At 41.0% G+C, this 23894-nt stretch overlaps 1 protein-coding gene across 1 annotated transcript in view; it reads left to right on the forward strand.

The window, feature by feature from the left end:
• The window catches only part of LOC103736101, a 287348-nt gene that overhangs the window by 10222 nt on the left and 253232 nt on the right, over positions 1-23894 (forward strand). Inside the window, 1 exon segment of the mRNA XM_029564673.1 lies at positions 12312-12830. Coding sequence (XP_029420533.1) covers positions 12312-12830 — 519 coding nt within the window.

Here is a 23894-nt window from a genome sequence, read left to right on the forward strand (position 1 = left end):
CAATAAAACATTTTCAATATCTCTTTTGTATGCAATAGTAAGAATGCTAAAGTCTGGTAAGTGAAAAGTCCTTACTGGTGATCTTCTCTTAATACTACTGTATCCATTAACATCTGCCTTTCAATAAGTAAATACCTTCAGATAACTGGCACCAAATAAAATTTAAGTGAGACTATTCCCCAGTTATTTCCCATAAGTATACAGACCTTTCTCCTAAAAAATGTAGTTGGTTTTCCATTCATTTTCCCTTGTCACTGGAGAGAATTAGTAGCCAAGAAAAACCTGATTAACATTCCATGACATTGTGGGTATTCAGACATGTAAAATATTTTCTTTACCCCTCCTTTTTCATATTTCAATTTTCTTTTCTAGGACTATCCTTTTCTGCCCTTTGTTCATCAAGTATTTGCCACAGCATGTCCAGCCTCAATTTAATACTTTTTGTTAGTCCTTTTATCATCATGTTGTAGACTATAGAATCATTTGGTGTTCTTGTTTCCTCAGATATGGGGCTTCAGTCTTCAAATTCAGCCCTCTTTGAGATTCCTGATTAAGAAGACCTTGGTAGAGAAATATATTTTTTGACATAGAGTCTGAAGTAGCCCAGGCTAGGTTTGAACTTTGGCAAAGACAATTTGAAGACTTGAGATTTTTTTTTCCTTAAAGATGTATTGATGCTATAAAAGTGAATCTTTAATTAATTAACTAATTAATTAACTTCTTTTTGTGTGTTATGTGTAGTGCATGAGTAGAGATCAGAGGACAACTTATGGGAGTTGATACTCTCCTTCCTCCTTGGGTTCTGGGGATTGACTTTAGGTTTGTCAGGCTTTCATGGTAAGTGTTTTTACCCATTGAACCACCTCACTTGCCCAAAGGTAACTACTGAATAGGTATTAATTCCATATAAACATTGTGTTAGTTACTTCTCTTATTTCTGTGACAAAATAACCTGTCAAAATCAAAGAGGGAAGAAGGATTCATTGTGGCTCACAGTGTCAGGCTGTAGTCCATCACGGTAGGGAAGTCTTGGCCGCAAGTCAGCTTATGTCTGCAGACAGGAAGCAGAGAGTGATGAATGCTGGTGCTTGGCTTGCTTTCTACCTTTTCTTTAGTGTAGGATTCCAGTTCACAGAATGGTGTTGGCCAGAGGGAGGGTCTGCTCATCTCAATTAACTTAATCTAGAAAATTCTCAAATGCACTCAGAGGCTTGTTTCCCATGGTGATTCTAAATTCCATGAAGTTGATGATTACGATTAACTATCACAAATATCCATTTCCATTCTGTTGCATCCATAATCTACATATTTAAATATTTTATAAATTAAAACAAATGGAAAGGGATTTCTCTTGACCTCTTCCAGTGTGTCTGACATTTTTGATAATTTGTAAAATCTACACTTTGGGTCCTTAATTAAAATCTGTTTATATGTTTTGATTCAGAATTAGTGTTTTTTTTTTTTTTTTTTTTTTTTGTGTGTGTGTGTGTGTGTGTGATTTCTTTCTCTTTTTTGAGTATGGCTCTTCATAGAGAGGGAGTTTTAAACTATTTTCACTAACTTGATTTTTCTTTAGTCTAAACAAACATGGAAGAAGGAACTTTATGAATTTAGGAGGCAAAAAAGAATCTGCAAATGACTACTACCACCAACTCCTCCCTTGTTAAGGATGTGTATGGAAATATATTGTGCTCTAATTGTTGGGAAATCTCCATTGTTCATTAAGTCCCAGGATGAATCAAAGACCATGCCTGCCAAAAACTGGCATGAAAATTAAAGTAAAATGCAGGTTTTCAATATTGAAATTGAAATTAGGGCAATATCTTAGATAATTATTATAGCTCTAGAAAACTGCAGTATTGAGATATCATAATTTTGGACTATGTAACCACCTTGAACTACATCATTTTATTAAGAAATTAAAGAAAACCAAACTGAGCTGGGGATGTAGTTCAGTTGGTAGAGTGGTTGTCTAGTATGGAGGAAGCAATATATGAAACCCAGTGTGGTGATGTAGGCTTGTAATCCTGGCACTTTGGAGATAGAAACAAGATCAGATATTTTAGATCATTCTTGGCTACATAGTGAGTTCAAAGCCACCCTAGGCTACATGTCTTAAAAAGAAAATCATTTCTGTTGAATAATCCAGAAAGTACTAGGTGAATAATTTTGAGATGCTAATATTAAAATACAGTAATTATCTTTAAAGCATTATTTAAAAGAAGACACATATACCAAAATGTTTGCAAAGTAGAAATTAAAGTAACAAATGTCCTAAGTGATGCAATCTGGGTGCTGCAGATTATGAAAAGGGGTAACTAACTGTCCAGTTGCATAGGTTTAAGGAGCTTTTAAATTGTTACAAAGTTGGTTTGTAGAGAGTTTAGGTAAATTTCTTTGCCTCTCCCTAGTCCACCCCAGATCCTGCCACTTCATTTAAGATTGGTCTGCAAGTCTATTATATCCATTTAGTTATTGTTATACTTTATGGAAATAAATTATAGAGCAGCTTTTTTCTTTTACTAAATTCATTACTTAGGGGACAAAAAGAGTATGTCTGTTTATTAATGAAAGTATTCTTGAAGGTAGGAAATTATTGTCTTTGACTAAAATATATGAGAACAACAGGAGAAAATAGAAATCTTTAGACACCTTGAATAGACATTTCAGATACTAGAAAACATCAGGAACTTATAAACTACAAGAACAAAAATGAGAATACCACAAAAGGAACACATTACTTCGAATAGAATTGCATAGAATGTTTTTGCACATAAGTCATTTACCTCAAGTTTCTAATTTTTCATTAAATCTTCCATGTACATCTGGTCATTATGTGAATCAAAGGAGTCACTCATTTGAATGTTGATAGCCTTTGATTTCTTAAGACAATATTTGTAAACTTCCCTTTCAATGGCTTATTCTTGGAATCAGTGGCTTCCTGGATATTGTTCCTTTCAAGAGTCATCACCAATAGCACAATCTCAAGTATGAACAGGGTGTCATAAAAAAAAAAAACAACCTTCAGCATTTTATGAAGCACGAAGAATCTATCAAAAATTTTCCCCATCTACATCTCACTACCGCATATTTACAAAGTTTATATTAAGTACAGCTGGGTCTCTGTAAGTACCTAAAACATACAAGAAAAAGGATTTCCACTCCAGTAAAAGCTGTTGCTCTGCTAAAACTAAGGATCGTACCCAATTAGTCACTGGTACAAAAAGCATACCTATTCTGAAAAACGGAAACCCTTTCCGAGAGGCTAAAGGAATAAACAAAACCTGGCAGTTTTCCTAGTGTGGATTTCCGGAATCCATACTTACTGTTTGGAACCACATGATGTCGCTCTTCACCATAAAATAGATCTGACAGGAGACAGGCTAAGGAGGAAAAATCTGTTCTTACCGGAAGAAGCTTTATCCACCATCCCGAGAATGAAAAATGGAGGCTGCAGCGGCACTGGACTGACCGATCAGAAGATTTCTTCTTACCGCCAGACAAGATCCCTAATCACACCAAAGCACTGTGCACATGAGATGGAATTTTCCTTGGGAGGTGGCCAGGAATCCCAGCGCCTACTGCTCTCCTTCCTGCTTCTTACAATCTGGGAGGCAGGAAACAGTCAGCTGCACTACTCCATCCCGGAGGAGGCCAAACACGGCACCTTCGTGGGCCGCATCGCGCAGGACCTGGGGCTGGAGCTGGCCGAGCTGGTGCCCCGCCTGTTCAGGGTGGTGTCCAAGGATCGCGGGGACCTTCTGGAGGTAAATCTGCAGAATGGTATTTTGTTTGTGAATTCTCGGATCGACCGGGAGGCGCTGTGCGGGAGGAGCGCGGAGTGTAGCATCCACCTGGAGGTGATCGTGGACAGGCCGCTGCAGGTTTTCCATGTGGAGGTGGAGGTGAGGGACGTTAATGACAATCCCCCGGTGTTTCCGGCGACACAAAAGAATCTGTTCATTGCAGAATACAGGCCACTTGACACTTGGTTTCCACTAGAGGGCGCCTCGGATGCAGACATCGGAACCAACGCTCTTCTGACTTACAGACTGAGCCCCAATGACTATTTTTCGTTGGAAAAACCATCCAATATTGAACGGGTAAAAGGTCTGGGGCTTGTATTACGGAAATCTTTAGACAGAGAGGAAACCAGGGAGATTTCCTTACTGCTCACAGCCACGGATGGAGGCAAACCAGAGCTGACAGGCACCGTTCAGTTATTCATCACAGTGCTGGATGCCAATGACAATGCTCCCGTTTTTGACAGATCACTCTATATGGTGAAATTACCAGAAAACGTTCCCAATGGAACATTAGTAATCAAAGTTAATGCTTCAGATTTAGACGAAGGCGTGAATGGGGACATTATTTACTCATTTTCAACTGATATTTCACCAAATGTGAAATACAAGTTTCACATTGACCCGGTGAGCGGACAGATTATTGTAAACGGACATATTGATTTTGAAGAATGCAAATCCTATGAAATTCTCATAGAGGGCACAGACAAGGGACAACTCCCACTCTCAGGACATTGTAAAGTTATTGTAGAAGTTGAAGATATCAATGATAATGTCCCAGATTTGGAATTCAAGTCTCTATCACTTCCTATCAAAGAGAATGCTCCAGTGGGCACTGTCATCGCTCTGATTAGTGTGTCTGACCGCGACAAGGGCGTTAACGGGCAGGTGACTTGCTCCCTGCTGCCCCAAGTCCCCTTCAAGCTGGTGTCTACTTTCAAGAATTATTATTCATTGGTACTGGACAGCACCCTGGACCGAGAGACCACAGCTGAATATAAGGTGGTGGTGACTGCGAGGGACGGAGGCTCGCCTTCGCTGTGGGCCTCGGCCAGCGTGTCCGTGGAGGTGGCTGACGTGAACGACAACGCGCCTGCGTTCGCGCAGCCCGAATACACGGTGTTCGTGAAGGAGAACAACCCGCCGGGCGCCCACATCTTCACGGTGTCGGCGGTGGACGCAGACGCGCAGGAGAACGCGCTGGTGTCCTACTCGCTGGTGGAGCGGCGGGTGGGCGAGCGCGCGCTGTCGAGCTACGTGTCTGTGCACGCGGAGAGCGGCAAGGTGTATGCGCTGCAGCCTCTGGACCATGAGGAGTTGGAGCTGCTGCAGTTCCAGGTGAGCGCGCGGGATGCTGGTGTGCCTGCCCTGGGCAGCAATGTGACTCTGCAAGTGTTCGTGCTGGATGAGAATGACAACACTCCGGTGCTGCTAGAACCTGAGGCTGGCCTCTCTGGTGGAGTCGTGAGCCCGCTGGTGCCGCGGTCAGTGGCTACAGGCCACTTGGTGGCGAAAGTGAGGGCGGTGGACGCGGACTCTGGCTACAACGCATGGTTGTCCTATGAGCTTCAGTCGGCGCCAGGCAGTGCGCCCACCCCTTTCCGCGTGGGTCTGTACACCGGCGAGATCAGCACGACCCGAGCCCTGGACGAGGCGGATGCACCGCGCCAGCGCCTGTTGGTGCTGGTGAAGGACCACGGAGAGCCCGCAATGACTGCTACTGCAACCGTGTTGGTGTCGCTGGTGGAGAGCGGCCAGGTACCAAAGGCCCCATTGAGGGTGTCCACGAGTATCAGAGCGTCCGATGTGGCACTGGTGGATGTCAACGTGTACTTGATTATCGCCATCTGCGCGGTGTCCAGCCTGTTGGTGCTCACGCTGCTGTTGTACCTGGCACTCAGGTGCTCAGCTCTGCCCACGGAGGGCACGTGCGGGTCTGGGAAGCCCATGCTGGTGTGCTCCAGCGCAGTGGGGAGCTGGTCCTACTCACAGCAGAGGAGGCAGAGGGTGTGCTCTGGAGAGGGTCAACCCAAGACCGACCTCATGGCCTTCAGCCCCAGTTTATCTGATTCTAGGGACAGAGAAGATCAACTGCAGTCGTCTGGGGATTCCTCTGGAAAGGTTAGTTTTCCTATCCTTTTCAATTTGAATTTTCATACTTTATTCATTATCACTTTCTTTAGAATTTTATTTATTACCGGATAAGGATTCTTGGTTGCTGATTGTTTCCTTTGGGAGTTTGAATAAATTGTCTTCTAGCATGCAAGTTTTCTGTTGATAAATCTGCTGATAAGCTTTATGAGTGTTCTCATGTATGTGACGAATCATCTTATTCTTGCTGCTGTCAAAATTCTTTGTTTTTTACTTTGACAGTTATAGTTTATAGATGTGGCTTTCTTTAGCTTAATTTTATCTGGAATATATTAGGATTCTTGACTGAATTTCAATTCGTTTCCATCCACAAATTTAGAGAGTTTTAAGCCACAGTTTCAGATTTTTGTTCATTTTTCTCTCCTTTTTTTGTGCAAATAACATAATGCACACACCGCCCACTTTTTTATGTCCCAAAAGTCTACTAGGTATTCTTTAGAAATATGCTTTAGTTTTGACTCTATTCTCAAGTAAATTCAAATGCCCCATCATTGAGGTCATTAATTTGCTTGATCACATATACTGTTGTGTCCCTCTAGTGAAGTTTTCAGTTCAGTTATTATATTCTTCAATTCAAAAATTTCTGTTTTAGTTAGTTTAAAAGTTCCTTCTCTGTTGGAATTCTCTTTCTGTTCATAATTTATTTTCTTAGCTCTTTGAGCATTTTTAGGATGATTAGTTTAAATACTTTGTTAGATATGCCTCTCTGTCTTTACATTTGGTTTCTCTAGATTACAAAAATCCTTTTGCTTGTGCTGTTCTGGTTTTTTTTCATGTTGTTAGATGGTGGCAATGTCCCCTTATTTGTAAAAAAGCAGCCACTTCTCCCAATCCTTCTGGCTTGGCTTTGTGCAGAGAAGGACCTTCTCTAGTCAGTTGTCTAGGGTCTTTCTAGTCTTCTCTGGGGATGTATAGTCTCTGTAGTTTTGAGCATAAATTCTTAGCAAGAGGGAATCCACTGATTTTTTTCAGGAGCTCATAAACTTTGCCCCCTTTGGTGTCTGTTTACCATGCCATGAATATTCTGAATAGTAGAATCTGCCGTCTCTTTTTTTGTTTTGTTTTGTTCTGAATAATCTCTAGGCATCTAGAATACTCCGTGCTCTATCAATGTGCTGATGTTGGTGAGACAGAAAGGAGTTCTGCCTACTGAGAAGCTATAAAACTGCCCCTTGCCTCTCTTCTCCTTTGATCATAAGGGCGAGGCTCTGTCTGTTGAGTTGCAGGTCCTCTGGAGCAACACTACACCATCCAGCTTTTATTGCTGCCAGTTGTCCTCAATCATCCTAGAATATGCTGGTTTTGTTAGGACTCTGCATATTGAGACAAAGAGCAGTCCCTTGGGCAATGCTCTGCCACTTGAAAAGCTAGATTGTAGAATACATGCTCACTCTTCATGTTAACTCTTCAGAGAGGTGTTGATTTCTCCTGATTGAGTGGCACTGTTCTGGAAGAGTAGACTTTGGTGAGAAGGGTCTCTGAATTTTCTCACCAGCTTTGAAATGGAAGTTTTGCACTTGTTTGGAGTGCAGGAGCTTCTCAGTTCATTTCTAGATTTCTCACAGTGGGGGAACTGGTTTGTGCATTCTTGACATCATATGACTGTTAGGGAAAGGGCTGTCTAGGAATTTTTATAATATTATCTTGCTGATACCACTACCTTTTACGCCTGACTTAAAATCATATATTCTTCTGTTAGCTCTTTAATTGATTTTCTAGACTATAATGCATGTTATTGACGTGCTAAGGCATAAATCAATACTTTTCTCATATCAAGATAGTGCTAAGAACTTGAATAACTCCATTTACCTGTTTCTGTTGTGACTTTGACTTATCTTCTATATAAACAATGAATTAATATGGTTTTGTATAGTTAATTTTTGTTTGTGTTTCTGAATTCATTTTTCTTCTGAAAAATTTGAACCTCTCTCTTTCGCTCTCTCTCTCTCTCTCTCTCTCTCTCTCTCTCTCTCTCTCTCTCTTCCACTGGTTGGCCTTCCTGTCATCTCCACATCTCCTATCTATTTGGAGAGACCTCCAAACCAAATTACAGAAAACAATAACAATCTCAACACTTAGCAAAAGAAACATTGTTATCAGAAGAAAAGATACAAAGAAGCAAAGATTTTCCTTGTCTTTAACCTTCAAGAGAAATTTCCCAAGTGGCCCTTTACAATCTCTCTCTCTCTCTCTCTCTCTCTCTCTCTGTCTGTCTTTTTAAGACAGGGTTTTCCTGTTAGCCCTAGGCCCTGGAGCTCACTATGTAGAGTGGACTGTCCTTGAATTCACAGAGATCTGTCTGCTTCTGCCTCCTGAGTGCTGGGATTAAAGGCATCTACCACCTCACTGGGCCCTGAACATTTCTTTTGGCCTGATAGTGAAGAAATCTCTTTAGGTTTTAAAAAATATTCAGACACATCTGTATTTCAATACCACCTTTGAGAAACAGCTTTGTTAGGTAGTTAAGTTGGATTGGAAATTATTTTTCCAGCACTTTCAAGATGACTTTCATAGTCCTTTCCTGAGATGATGGCTATCAGGTTTGTTATTGAGCCTGTGACCTTTTCTCTTTAGCTACTTTTTCATACCTTTCCTGTTTTAAAATTTTCAACAACCTTACTGTTATCTGACCGACTTTAGTTTGCTTTGTATTTATCTTCTTTGAAGTTATTACAACATTCTCTATCTGTGGGTTGGTATACTTCATTAGTTTAAGATAAAAATCTATCAGTGTGCCTTCAAATATTGCTTTTACTTTAAGATTCACATACATGCTGAATCTTTTGCCATTCACTTTATGCCTTTGTATCACAATTATGATTTTAAATCACTTCTGCTCTTTACTGCAAACATGAACACTTGTAATTGCTCTGAATGGATTATCTTCTTTGCCATCTTTAGGGAACACCTAAGATCCAAAGTATACCAGTATTTAAGTGACATAATGTTAAGGGAAAGCTATGATTGTAGAGAGAGTAAGATCCTTGCAACACTAATGTAAGTGATAAATATACTTTTTAAAGATTATATAGAATTTTTTGATCTAATCTTATTTTCTGTGTTACAAAGCAATTGAGTGAATTTTAATTGAATGAATTTTGTGGTAGCATCTCATTTTTTCTAATTTATATATTATTTTGTTTAATTTTTATTATTTCTTATAGTGTCAGAAGGTGTCAAGGTACATTTTAGATGTAAAATATCTGGAAATAGAACTTATCTCTTAGTTTCTCTTGTCCTTACTGGTAAGAAAGATTTTGCAATGTTTAAGAAATTCTATGGACTATATATAAAGCAGAATGAGAACTATTTTGTCAATAGAAATATCAGTGACATTTTGTTTTGGCAGTATTTATTAAGTGAAATCCATTGGATTTGTAAGGTCAAGACCTTGCAACAAAAGAATTGAGGATTGGAATGTAATGAGGCTAATATAGAAGAAGCCTTGTCAATAAACTGATTTTTTTCAACATCACTTTTACTGGAACCTAGATACTTTAATGAGATGCTACATCTAATAGACAATATTAGGATTTTGAATAATGTATAATATGCAATTATACATTTTACACAATAATTGAAATTTGAAAAACTGCTGCTTAATTTTGGAAACAGTGTCAAGAAGCTTACTAATGTTGTTTGATAGCTAAAAAATAGTCTCCAAAATACAGTGAGATGATATGAAAAATAGGTAGATGTTAAAGAAAATTAAATAACTAAATTTTCATTAATTTGGGTAGATTTCAAAAAAGGAATCCAAGTTAGTATGTTACTCAAATTCTTTAACTTACTTTGAAAATGACATCAATAATGTCCCACATTGAACACTGAAAATTAGAACAAGAGTTTTCAAGTAACACTGAGGGAGCACACAACCATTAATATAACATAGAAAAAACTTAAAAATTTGAGTTATAACTATGTGTAGAAAGGATAGTCATAATTTTAACAATTAAAAGTTATTTTACGAGTTTGGAGACAAACTCTCAATAAAATAAAATAGACAACTACCTATCTAGTAAGGACTGGGATGTCTTTGATGAAGATGTATCGGTATGTAAAGATATTCTCATACTGACACGTTTTATTGTCGGTCCGTCGTGTTTATAAAGTCAGGTCCAAATGCAAGATCACGCAGCAGAAAGGGTAGGGGAATGAAAATATAGAAGGAGCCTGGTTAATAAAGTGATGTTCGATCGGAGAGAAGAGTCGGAAAACATGTCATTAAAATTGCCTAATACTTGAGAAACAGTTCATGAATATAAGGTAAGTAAATAAAGCAAAACGAAATAAAATACTTATCCTTTTATCCACATGATGTCGCTAGACACCACAAGATATTTTCTCCCTTCCCTCAAAAGGATCCTGAGAGTACATTTTACTTTAGAAAGGAAAGGGACCTTCTGTTTTAGATTCTGCTACAGAAGCTCAAAAAAGGCGAGGAAATACAATAGATAGTAAATTGGAATTAAGTTTTCAAAGGATAGTGTGAGGTGCTGTAATAGGGTTGAGGGGTGGAACGAGATTGCAATGCTACATTCCCAGAGAGGAGGTCCGGGATCTGGGCGCCTTCTCCTTTCGCTCCTGCTCCTCACAGCCTGGCAGGCAGGGAGCGGCCAGCTGCACTACTCCATCCCTGAGGAGGCCAAGCACGGCACCTTCGTGGGCCGCATCGCGCAGGACCTGGGGCTGGAGCTGGCCGAGCTGGTGCCCCGCCTGTTCAGGGTGGTGCCCAAGGATCGCGGGGACCTTCTGGAGGTAAATCTGCAGAATGGTATTTTGTTTGTGAATTCTCGGATCGACCGGGAGGAGCTGTGCGGGAGGAGCGCGGAGTGTAGCATCCACCTGGAGGTGATCGTGGACAGGCCGCTGCAGGTTTTCCATGTGGAGGTGGAGGTGAGGGACATTAACGACAACCCTCCGAGGTTCTTGCGACCAGAACAAAAATTGCTTATTTTAGAGTCAAGATTGCCAGATTCCCGGTTTCCGGTAGAGGGCGCATCGGATTTAGATATTGGAGTAAATGCAGCCTTGAGATACAAGGTAAATTCTAACCAATATTTTGATTTGGACGTTAAAAGAAACGAAGAAGAAACAAACGTTTTAGAGCTAGTTTTGAAGAAACCTTTAGATAGAGAGGAAACTCAAGAACATCGTTTGTTACTGATTGCAATCGATGGAGGAAAGCCTGAACTAACAGGTACAGTTCAGTTGTTGATCAACGTATTGGATGCAAATGATAATGCTCCGGAATTTGATAAATCTGTATATAATATCAGATTGTTGGAAAATTCACCGAATGAGACACTAGTAATTAAACTCAATGCTTCAGATGAGGATGAGGGAACTAATAAAGAAATACTATATTTCTTCAGTAATCTTGTTCTTGATGACATTAAATCTAAATTTACTATAAATTCTACTAGTGGAGAAATAAAAGTTAAGGGAGATTTGGATTATGAAGACTGTAAATTATATGAAATTAATGTTAATGCTGTGGATAGAAGTCCATTCCCACTAGCAGGACACTGCAAGGTTATAGTGAAACTCGTGGATGTAAATGATAACGTGCCTGAGATGGCCATTACCTCCCTTTTTTTGCCTATCAAAGAGGACGCTCCTTTGGGAACTGTCATCGCCCTGGTCAGCGTGTCTGATCGCGATTCAGGGGCTAATGGGCAGGTGACTTGCTCTCTGATGCCCCACGTCCCCTTCAAGCTGGTGTCCACTTTCAAGAATTACTATTCAATGGTGCTGGACAGAGCCCTGGACCGTGAGACCACATCTTTCTATAACGTGATGGTGACTGCGAGGGACGGAGGCTCGCCTTCGCTGTGGGCTTCAGCCAGCGTGTCTGTGGAGGTGGCTGATGTGAACGACAACGCGCCTGCGTTCGCGCAGCCCGAATACACGGTGTTCGTGAAGGAGAACAACCCGCCGGGCGCCCACATCTTCACGGTGTCGGCGGTGGACGCGGACGCGCAGGATAACGCCCTGGTGTCCTACTCGCTGGTGGAGCGGCGGGGGGGGGGGCGCGCGCTGTCGAGCTACGTGTCTGTGGACGCGGAGGGGGGGCAGGGGGATGCGCTGCAGCCTCTGGACCATGAGGAGCTGGAGCTGCTGCAGTTCCAGGTGAGCGCGCGGGATGCTGGTGTGCCTGCTCTGGGCAGCAATGTGACTCTTCAGGTGTTCGTGCTGGATGAGAACGACAATGTGCCGGCGCTGTTGCCCCCTCAGGGAGGCGGAGGGACGATTGATTTGGTGTCGCGATCAGTGGGTGCTGGCCACGTGGTGGCAAAGGTGCGCGCGGTGGATGCGGACTCTGGCTACAATGCGTGGTTGTCCTTTGAATTGCAGCCGGTGGCGGGTGCTGCGCACAGCCCCTTCCGTGTAGGTCTGTACACGGGCGAAATCAGCACTACGCGCTCCCTGGATGAATCCGAGGCGCCGCTACAGCGCTTGCAGGTGCTGGTGAAAGACCATGGTGAACCAGCGCTGACAGCCACCGCCACAGTAATGGTGTCCCTGGTGGAAAACGGACATTCACCGAAGGTCTCATCTAAGGCGTTGGTTGGAACCTCTGGCCCAGACTCTGCCCTGGTGGATGTTAACGTGTACCTGATCATCGCCATCTGTGCGGTGTCCAGTCTGTTGGTGCTCACACTGCTTCTCTACACCGCGCTGCGCTGCTCGGCGGTGCCCACGGAGGGTGCATGCGCGCAGGGGAAACCGGTGCTGGTGTGCTCCAGTGAGGTAGAGAGCTCGTCCTCCTCTCAGCAGAGGAGGCAGAAGGTGTGCTCTGGGGAGAGCCTGCCCAAGACTGACCTCATGGCCTTCAGCCCCAGCTTACCTCAGGGTCCTAGCGCTACAGAGAATGTGAGTTTCACAAACTTATTCACTGCAGTTTTCCAATTCTTTAATATTAAATACTTGAAGCCTTTTCCCATGGCTTTAAAAAAATCTTCTAAGAATTAAAGGTTACATACATAATTATTCTAGCAGATTCATAGTTGCTCTTTAGCTATACCAATTCCTGTTAAAAATTCAATGCTTTAAAAAAGTTACCTTTTGGGAAATATTTCTTGCAGTAAAAATGATGTTCATTCAGTCTTGCAGTCAATATTTTACTTGGTATGAGGTTTTTAATTCATGTAACAATCATCTTTCTTGACCTGAAGTATTTTTTTTTGTGTGTACATGTGTATATATAGTGTGTGGTATACATACAATGTAAGTGGGTGTATGCACCCATATTCCCAGAGGACAACAGGAGGATGTCCAGCATCCTCTTCTATCACTCTCTGCATCATTCCCATGAGACAGGGACTCCTGAACCTTGAGCTAGAGTGGCAGTCAGCAACTGCCTGGAATCTTCCTGTTCCCACCCCCAACAGCCCTGGGGCTACAGGCATTCACAACCATATCTGGCTTATGGATTCTGGAGTTTTGAACTCAGTCTTTGACAGCAAAGCCTCTTACCACTAAGCCATCTTTTCTCTCTCTTTCTCTCTTCCTTTCTTTCTTTCTTTCTTTCTTTCTTTCTTTCTTTCTTTCTTTCTTTCTTTCTTCTTAATTTTGAGACTGAGCCCAGTTGTGTAATCCAGGCTGGCCTTGAAACCACTAGTTTCTAAGGTAGCCCCTAAACTCTGTATCCTCCTCTCATGGCTTCCAGTGCTGCTGTGTTACAGATATGCAAGACCATACTCTGCTTGTGAAATATTTTCAAAATACCTTGTAGTATAAATATTTTTATAATTAGTCTAAGAAGTATTGTAGGACACATTGTGTGACATATATTTTATATTATTTATTCTTTTTTGTTTCAAGTCAGCACCTGGAGTTCATTATGCCTCTGCATCCCTGGTACTGAGATTAAAGGCTTGCACCACCACATCCAGCTTAAATTACATGTTCCTAATTTCCCACTTTATGAATACATATCAGTGTGTTCTAGTTTGTTTCCCCATTGCTGAAACAAAATACTCTGACCAATACCAACTTGGGGAGGAAAGGATTTATTCAGTGTACATCTCCCAGATCACAGTTTATCAGGGAGCTCAAGGCAGGAACTCATGGCAGGAACCTGGAGGCAGGAGCTGGAACATAGGCAATGGAGGAATGCTGCTTACTGGCTTGCTCTCCTGGCCCATGTTCAACCTGCTTTCTTATATAACACAGAACAACCTTCCCAGGGGTGGCACCACCCACAGTGGGCTGGGCCCTCTCACATCACTCAACAATCAAGAAAATTCCTCCACATGGCCACAGGCCGGTCCAATGGAGGCAATTCCCCAATTGAGGCTCCCTCAACCCAAGTGTGTCAAGTTGACACTAAAGCTATCCAACATACGGTGTTTTTATACCAGTCTGTCAATTATGCTTTCTTATTTCTGTTAAATTTCAATTACTTTCTTTTCCTTCCAAAAAGGATTTTAAAAAATTTATGTGTATGTATGTTTGTCTACATGAGTTTATGTGCACCATGTGTGTGCAGGTGCTCTTGCGGGTCAGAGGGCCTCAGACCCCCTGTACCTGAGTTACAGATAGCTGTCAGATGCCTAATTCAGAACCTGGGAACCAAACCTGGGTTCTTTGCAGTAGTAGTGAGTGCTCTTAACTGCTGAGCCTAATTATTTTCTTTTTATTATGCTATAAAAGTTTAATTTGTTTTCCAGTCATACTTGTGTAGTAAATAATTCCTTTCATCTTTGTTTAAATATTTGTATGTTTACATATCTATGACTTGAGAACTTAAAAATTTAGCGGTTTTTTTTTTTGGTCTTTTTGAGACAGGGTCTTCCTGTAGCCCCAGCTGGCCTGGTACTCACTGTGTAGATCAGATTGGCCTCTAACTCACAGAGATCTTCCTGCCTCTGCCTCCCAAGTGCTAGGATTAAAGCTGTGTGCACCACACCCAGCCTAAAGTTTAGTGTTAATAGTTTCACTGTAGTAGAATTAAAAAAAACTAGGAACAATGTGTATAGTATTCTTTTACAAAAGAATACAGTTAAAATTTCTTTTTTATTTCCATCACAGAGCATTGTGTGAATATAGTATAATTCATTTTTTCTGTACTTTAACATTGAAATTTGGTGGAACAATGATTTAAGTTTTCAGAAACTTGAATACTGGTTCATGTTATAATTTATATTGGTTGGAATACTTGTGAACTCCTTAAGTTGTGGAAATCCTAGCATATTTAGTTAGAAAACATACTGTCTATCATTTTACATTTTCAGATTAGGAAAAAGCATAACTTTACATTATGTAAACTCCTTTCTTGAGTTTGTTGTTACAAACAATGGAGTCTACCATAGACTGAGTCCTCTCTATCTCAAATAATGAAAGCTGTTTTCTTACTCTATTTTTGGCAAAAATTTTGAGTTTAACAGTTAATAATTATTACATAATTCCTATAAGAATACGTTAGAATCCTTTCTATTGCATTGCCTTTTCTTAAATTTTCATATGCTTTTAATTTTGTACTTACTTTTCTACTTTACTGTTTAGGTATTTATAATACATTGACTTTGGGGAAGTCATAGAAATTGAGAATCTTTGATACTGTGTTAATTTATAGTGTGTAGCCACCAACTTATAAAAATCATTTTAATTTTGTTTTGAAATATAAATATACTGGTTTATATTTGGTTTATACTATTGCTATAAAATTTTTCTTATGGTGGATGTAGTTTTTTATAAAGAGATTTACTAATAACTTTTTCATATAATCTTCCCCCTTGACTAGAATAAAATGTTTGAATAAATAAAATTGAGAAGAAATATAATGTGAAGGCTTGTAGTATTCTAAGCAAAGAAACTACTCCTTTTAGGGTTTGTTATTGGTTAGCAAATGACCCCTTTTTTGCACAAAGTATTGCAATAGGAAGTCTGTGAAAAATACTATGAAACAGATCCAGGTTAATTATTTTAGACAGAGTTTCTTATGGAAGGGAGAGATTTGTATTATCGTTGTATGGCTTAATGTATGTCAGACAGTTGGGGAAGGTGGGGATGTCATGCATCATTTGGAAAGTCTTATTGGTGACTGTCTTAATTTTAAAAGAACTGAATCGGGGGCTGGAGAGATGGCTCAGCAGTTAAGAGCACTGACTGCTCTTGCAGAGAACCTGGGTTCGATTCCCAGCATCCACATGGCAGCTATAAACCGTCTTTAACTCCAGTTCCAGGGGAATCTGAAGCCCTCTTCTGACCTCGGCATTGCATGACACGGGTGCACTCACATACATGCAGGCAATACACTCATACACGTAAAATAAAAGCAATAAACAAAATATTTTTTAAAAAGAACTGAATCATTCCCAATGGCTGACATTAAAAATGAATTAATGGTAAAGATTATATTTGACCTTCACTTTAACATATAGTAATAACATTTTTTTACAGTTAAAAGTGGATGTATTAAAAGCCTCAGCTTAAGCTATTGCACAGTGGTAAAGCACTTACTGAAGGCCCTGGGTTCAATCCTTAGCTAGGAAAGAAAAGAGCTTAAGCAAAAGCGAGAGAGAGAGAGAGAGAGAGAGAGAGAGAGAGAGAGAGAGAATAAACATTCTATGATCTCTGCAAAATAAGATCTATTCTGGAGAGAAATTGAAAATAACATGTGTAAAATTGGTTTATGCACTTACAGAAGACAATGTTTTTCTAGAAACAAACCACTCACTAAAGATGTTGAATAAAAGTCCAGTGGGGTATGGTGGTGAATGCCTTTAATTCCAGCACTCAGGAAACAGATGCAGGCAGATCTCTGTGAGAACTAGTCTGGTCTACATAGCGAGTTCCAGACCAGCTGGGGCTACAGGGAGACCTTGTCTCAAAAAAAAAAAAAAAAAAAAAAAAAAAAAAGAAAAGAAAAGAAAAAGACCATACAAAAATAATGAAATTAATTATTAACAATCAGAAACTCTTTAGAAACAGAGACTACTGTTATGATTAAAAATGAAACAATAACAACAAAATCAAGTAAAGTTAGCCATGGTGCACACCTTTAATCCCAGCATGTGGGAGGCAGAAGTAGGCACATTTCTGTGAATTGAGGGCAAAGTGGTCCACATAGTGAGTTCCAGACCCAGCCAGGACTACATAGTGAGGCCCCATTTGAAAAACAAAAAAAGAAAAAGAAAAGAAAGAAATAAAAAAGAAATTTGGCTTATGATCAAGTTGTAGGTCACCTAGAACTGATTCTAATATTAGATTTCTAGGCTTAGTGTAATTTAATGAAATTGATTCTCATAAAGATAAATATGGTATATGTGAAAGATAGATAGACTGAAGGTGAATTTGAATGAGTCCAGTTAGGAGAAAGAGAAAAATAATTATTGGTGACATGGAGAATGTTTATACCATTAAAACAAAATGCTAATTTCTAAGCCTTGAATCTACTAATTTGCTAAGGCGACCAGTAGTAATGCTTTTGTATTAAAAAAAAACTAATTTCTGGAGTAAGTATGCATTAAAAAATGACTGGAACATAGAAAGGGAGGTGCAAATGTGGGCCTGGGGGTACCCAGAAAGTCTCACCTGAAATATGGAAGAAAATGAAGACATGTAAAGGTGAAGGTTTAGGATGAGGCTGAAGTTTAAAGAAAAAGATCAAGTCATTAGGAACAACGGAAGAATTCAGAGTAGCAGAACGACAGACATAACTCCCAGCAGGATTCAAAGTAGTGAAATATAAGTTGCAAAGAAGTTAAGGAATGTTCTAGACATAGGTTTGCTGGCACATTCCTGTAATTCTACTCATTACTCTTGATTCGAGACAGGGGTATTTTGAGTTTGAGGTCATCATCCTGGGCTGCACAGATGATGGTGAGCCTGAGCCACATAACAAAAGCACATGCAAGTTAAAATGTTGCAAATGTTATGCAGTAAGAAGCATATTCTGATATCACATGAAGGAACTATGAGTGATATTTGTCAAACAAAGAAACATTCAACATCAACAATCTCTAAGTGAAAAATTTAGACAGCATTTGCTAATTTTAAATAATTATACCCAAATGACTGCATATATAATATTTTCTATGAGAGAAATATATGAACAAGTGTATTCTGTACCCAAAGAATTGTTCATACTTCTGATTTCAAGATTAGATTGTATCATATTTAAGTTTTCTAAACTGGCTGACAAAAATGTTTAAAATATTAGTAAGAATGTTGTTTCTCTCTAAATAAAGACTATTCCAATTTAAATTACAAAAGAAATAATACAAGGTGACATTGGCTGCAAATTACAAATATCTTCGGATTTACTATCAAGGTAAGGTAAAGAAGATACATATTAATTTAAAGAATGACCCTTCGGTGGGTTATAGGAATTCATTTCTTACCCTTGGGAGCCACATGATGTCGCTGTGTACCATGAAGTTACATCTAGCCCACACACAAACCGTTTCTTCTTGTTACTGAATCCGTGATTGCCAAACGATGGCAAACGTAGAAAACTGAATTGATACACTTGGAATCATACAGAATTTTATGCACAGAAGAGCGTCTTCTAATGGAAATAAAGCAAGAAGCATTCGACATGGATTTTACCACTGAAGAAATGCTGGGAAGACGGTGTCTGTTGCTCTCGCTTCTTCTCCTGGTAACCTGGGAGTCAGGAAGCGGCCAGCTGCACTACTCCGTTCCTGAGGAGGCCAAACACGGCACCTTCGTGGGCCGCATCGCGCAGGACCTGGGGCTGGAGCTGGCCGAACTGGTGCCCCGCCTGTTCAGGGTGGCGTCCAAGGGCCGCGGGGACCTTCTGGAGGTAAATCTGCAGAATGGCATTTTGTTTGTGAATTCTCGGATCGATCGGGAGGCGCTGTGCGGGCGGAGCGCGGAGTGTAGCATCCACCTGGAGGTGATCGTGGACAGGCCGCTGCAGGTTTTCCACGTGGAGGTGGAGGTGAGGGACATTAACGACCACCCACCATTATTCCGGGTAAAGGAACAAACAATGTTAATCTACGAATCTAGGCTGCCAGATTCTCTGTTTCCACTAGAGGGCGCATCAGATGCTGACGCTGGATTAAATTCTATCTTAACCTATAAACTCAGCTCCAGCGAATACTTCGGACTAGAAGTGAAAACTAACAGTGATGGCAACAAACAAATTGGTCTCCTGTTAAGAAAATCTTTGGACAGAGAGGATGCTCCTGAGCATAACTTGTTGCTGATGGCCACGGATGGAGGCAAACCTGAGCTCACAGGCTCTGTTCAGCTGCTGGTCACTGTGCTGGATGTGAACGACAATGCTCCCAGTTTCCAACAGTCTGAGTACGAAGTGAGAATCCTGGAGAACTCAGACAACGGAACGACAGTTATTAGACTGAATGCTTCTGACAGGGATGAAGGGACGAATGCGGCAATTTCATACTCTTTTAATAGCCTCGTCCCATCTCTGGTTCTTGACCAGTTCAGCATAGATGCAAACACAGGAGAAATAGTAATTCGGGGGAATTTGGATTTTGAGCAGGCAAATTTCTACAAAATACGCGTTGACGCGACGGACAAAGGACACCCTCCGATGGCGGGTCATTGCACTGTTTTAGTGAAGGTATTGGATGAAAATGACAACACACCTCAGATCGCACTGACTTCCTTATCCCTGCCTGTTCTGGAGGACGCTGCACTCGGTACTGTCATTGCTCTAATTAGCGTTTCGGACCTTGACTCTGGAGCTAATGGCCAGGTAACGTGCTTCCTGACGCCCCACGTCCCCTTCAAGCTGGTGTCCACTTTCAAGAATTACTATTCGCTCGTGCTGGACAGCGCCCTAGACCGCGAGACCAAAGCTGACTACAAGGTGGTGGTCACTGCAAGGGACGGAGGCTCGCCTTCGCTGTGGGCCTCGGCCAGCGTGTCCGTGGAGGTGGCTGACGTGAACGACAATGCGCCTGCGTTCGCGCAGCCCGAATACACGGTGTTCGTGAAGGAGAACAACCCGCCGGGCGCCCACATCTTCACGGTGTCGGCGGTGGACGCGGACGCGCAGGAGAACGCGCTGGTGTCCTACTCGCTGGTGGAGCGGCGGGTGGGCGAGCGCGCGCTGTCGAGCTACGTGTCTGTGCACGCGGAGAGCGGCAAGGTGTATGCGCTGCAGCCTCTGGACCATGAGGAGCTGGAGCTGCTGCAGTTCCAGGTGAGCGCGCGGGATGCTGGTGTGCCTGCCCTGGGCAGCAATGTGACTCTGCAGGTGTTCGTGCTGGATGTGAACGACAACATCCCCGCGCTGCTGGGCCCTTGGACGCCAGGATCTGGTGGCGTAGTGAATGAACTGGTGTCAAGGTCCTTGGGTGCTGGCCAGGTTGTCACCAAAGTGCGGGCAGTAGACGCGGATTCTGGCTACAATGCATGGCTATCTTATGAACTGCATTCTTCAACCGGTGGATCGCGGAGCCTGTTCCGTGTCGGGCTGTACACCGGCGAGATCAGCACCACACGTGCCTTTGACGAGGTGGATGCATCGCGCCAGCATCTTTTGGTGCTAGTGAGGGACCATGGGGAGCCGGCGCTGACCGCCACAGCCACCATATTAGTGTCTCTGGTTGAGAATAGCCAGACTCCAAAGGCCTCCTCTCGGGCGTCTGGCACTGTGGGGCACGAAGTTTCATTAGTGAATGTCAACGTGTACCTGATCATCGCTATCTGTGCGATATCTAGCTTGTTAGTTCTCACTCTGATGATATACACCGCGCTGCAATGTTCAGCGCCGCCCCCTGAGACTGGGTGTGGGCCTGTGAAATCCATGCTGGTGTGCTCAAGTGCGGTGGGGAGCTGGTCCTACTCACAGCAGAGGAGACAGAGGGTGTGTTCTGGAGAGGGACCGTCCAAAACTGACCTCATGGCCTTCAGTCCAGGTCTTCCCCCGTGTCCGATTGTGGGTGGGCATCAGGATTTAAACGAAGATCATAATTCAAGAGTAAGTCTAAGATTTTATTATTAACTTTATAGTATACTTAAAATTTTATTGTTTTTCCAAAGTTACTATCATTTTCTCATTCTTAAAAATTGTTTACTATCACTCGTTTACATATTTTTTTTATTATTTTCCTTATAATCTCCTTAATTTTTTAGTTTTCCCTCTAAACAGAATTAAAAGCTATCACTCACATTTTGTATTATATGATTTTTAAAATCAAATTCAAAATTTTGTTAGATACATCCTTTTACACTCCATTTTTAGGTCTGTGGGGATAATTATTTTGGATTAATTACTTAGAGAATTCACTTCTTTGCATTTTAACTTCAGGAAAACTATTTTGAATACATTGTTGTATTTGATATGATACTGAAAATTTAACATTGTTGAGCAATATTCTTTTTACTTTGCTTTTTGCTTTGCTTGTTCTCTCTCTCTCTCTCTCTGTCTTCTCTCTCTCTTTTGTTTGAGATGGAGCCAAGGGCTTGTGGCATGCTAGGCAAGCACTCTATCACTGAACTACATGACATTTTAAAAATTCATATATTTTTGAAGGAACACGCAGCATGTATTTTCTTTATTATTTATTATTTTTATTCTATGTGTATGAGTGTATTGCCTGTGTAAGTGCACCTGTATCATGCACTGTCCATCGGTGTAAGAAGAGGGCACTGGGTCCCCTGGAACTGGAGTTAGAGACGATTGTTAGCTGCCATGTGTGTGCTGGTATTCAAACCCAGGTTTTCTGCAAGAGCAGCTGGTACCCTTAACTGCACAGTCATCTGTTATTTTCTTATTCCTTCCTCTGGTCATTGTTATTCCAAGAAACACTAGGGTTTATTATTTATTTATTTATTTATTTATTTATTTATTTACTATTGTTGCTCTTTGAAATCATTTTGGGACAAAGGATAGAACAACAGTTTCTGGGCTGAGTATTTCTGATGAAGATGAAGGAGTGAATGAGGAGAGTTCTTGTTCAATCCATCATTGTTATGCAGTTTATTAGTGCTCCAAACACTATAGAAATAGTAGTTGAAGGGACCTTATACTTTAACCCAGCAAATTCATATAAAAAATCTGTATATTTCTGCTGGGGAATATGGCTCAGTGGTTGAGGGCTTATCAGGTGCAAGGCTCTAGGTTCCACCATAGCAGAGCAAAACACAAATACTCAAATACATAAACCACTGCATTCCTATAAGGTTACAATCCTCTTTGAATTTTCATTTGATGGGTTCTTTATGGAATATAAGCATGAATCTTTTCTTCTCTGTGCAATTATTTGCACTATTTACTGTTTCTCTACATGAAATGCAGCAGAGCAGTGGCTAAGCTGAGTCTTCACAATGTCCTTGCCACATTTCATTCCCACTGGCCATATTTTTGCAGCACTGGGTAGACTGTTTATCCTGTTAGTCCTATCACAGTCTAAAAAATTTAGATGATTGTTATCTCTCCTGCGGAGAATTCTTATAAACATTTTGTAAGTTGATACTTTTAAGGTGCTTATAACAGCATTTGCCAAGTAAAAATTGCTTACTACAATTTAAGCATTTTTTTATTTTAATGAGAGAAAATAAAATTTTATGTCAGAAATCTATAATGAATTTCACATAATTTTCCTTTATGTAAAGATATTTGTTTTGTTATTACCGGGAAGGCCACTATTATCAAGCTAGTCCAAGGTACCACTAGCATTTTAGTGCAATATATTACATTGAAACTAATTTACATCAGCTTTCAAAGTTAACAATTGAATTAAGACTTCAGCCACATGGGGCTGGAGAGATAGTTCAGTGATTAGAAGCTCTGGCTGCTATTGCAGAGGATCTGGTTTCAATTCCCAGCATCAACATGGTGGCTAACAACTATCTGTAACTCCAGTTCCAGGGCAATCTGACGCCGGCTTCTGACTTCCGAGGGAATTCCATAACATGAGTACACTTACATACATGCAAGCAATACACTCATACATTTAAACTAAAAATAACAATAAATAAAAAAAAATTTTGGTCGTTTTGAGACAGGGTCTCCCTGTAGCCCCAGTTGTCCTGGAACTCACTATGTACACCAGGCTGGCCTTGAACTCACAGAGATCCGCCTGCCTCTGCCTCCCGAGTGCTGGGATTAAAAGCGTGCATCACCACGCCCAGCCCAATAAAATATTTTTTAAAAGAACCACAACAGAAAAGCTTTTGAAATGAGACATCTAAGTTACTTCCTGAAGATGATTTTAACTTTTTTATTGCACATTTTCCCTGAAAATGGATCATGATAAACTTGAATAGCATATTTTCCTCCCATTAAAAAATCGATGAAGGTCTATAAGAGGATTACGTTGGAGTTTGTGCTTCTAATGGGTTCATTTTTTCATTCTTGAAAACGTATAATCATTAATAGAGTTTTCTGTGCTTGTTTTTAAAAGGAGTACATAGTATTATTTTAAGGACATACTTAATATTGTAGTAAGATGAGAAAAGAAAAACTTAAATCCCTCTACATACTTAAGAGTGACAAAATTACTGGGCTGGAGAGATAGCTCAGCGGTTAAGAACACTGACTGGTCTTGCAGAAGACCCGGGTTCGAATCCCAGCACCCACATGGCAACTAATAACTGTCCATAACTCCAATTCTAGGGGATCCTACAGCCTCTTCTGTCCTCTGCAGGCATTGCACAACATGGGTGCACTTACTTACATGCAGGCGATACACACATACACTCAAAAGAAAAATAATAAATTATTTTTTTAAAAAGAGTGACAAAATTACACCTGGATATGCTAATTAACAAAGAGCAATATTTGTATAGATAATTATATCCAGCAACCTGAACATAACTTGCTTTTCAGGGAATAGAAAAAGATCCATAGCCATAACTGCTGAGTTAAACTTTTATTTTTTGAGACAGGGCCTCCCTGTAGCCCCAGCTGATATGGAATTTGCTATGCAGACCAAGCTGGCCTTAAATTCGTAGAGATCTACCTGCCTCTGCCTTCCGAGTGCTGTG

Source organism: Nannospalax galili, unplaced genomic scaffold (genome assembly GCF_000622305.1).
Source record: "Nannospalax galili isolate Female #2095 unplaced genomic scaffold, S.galili_v1.0 scaffold1077, whole genome shotgun sequence".
NCBI classification, from domain to species: Eukaryota; Metazoa; Chordata; class Mammalia; order Rodentia; family Spalacidae; genus Nannospalax; species Nannospalax galili.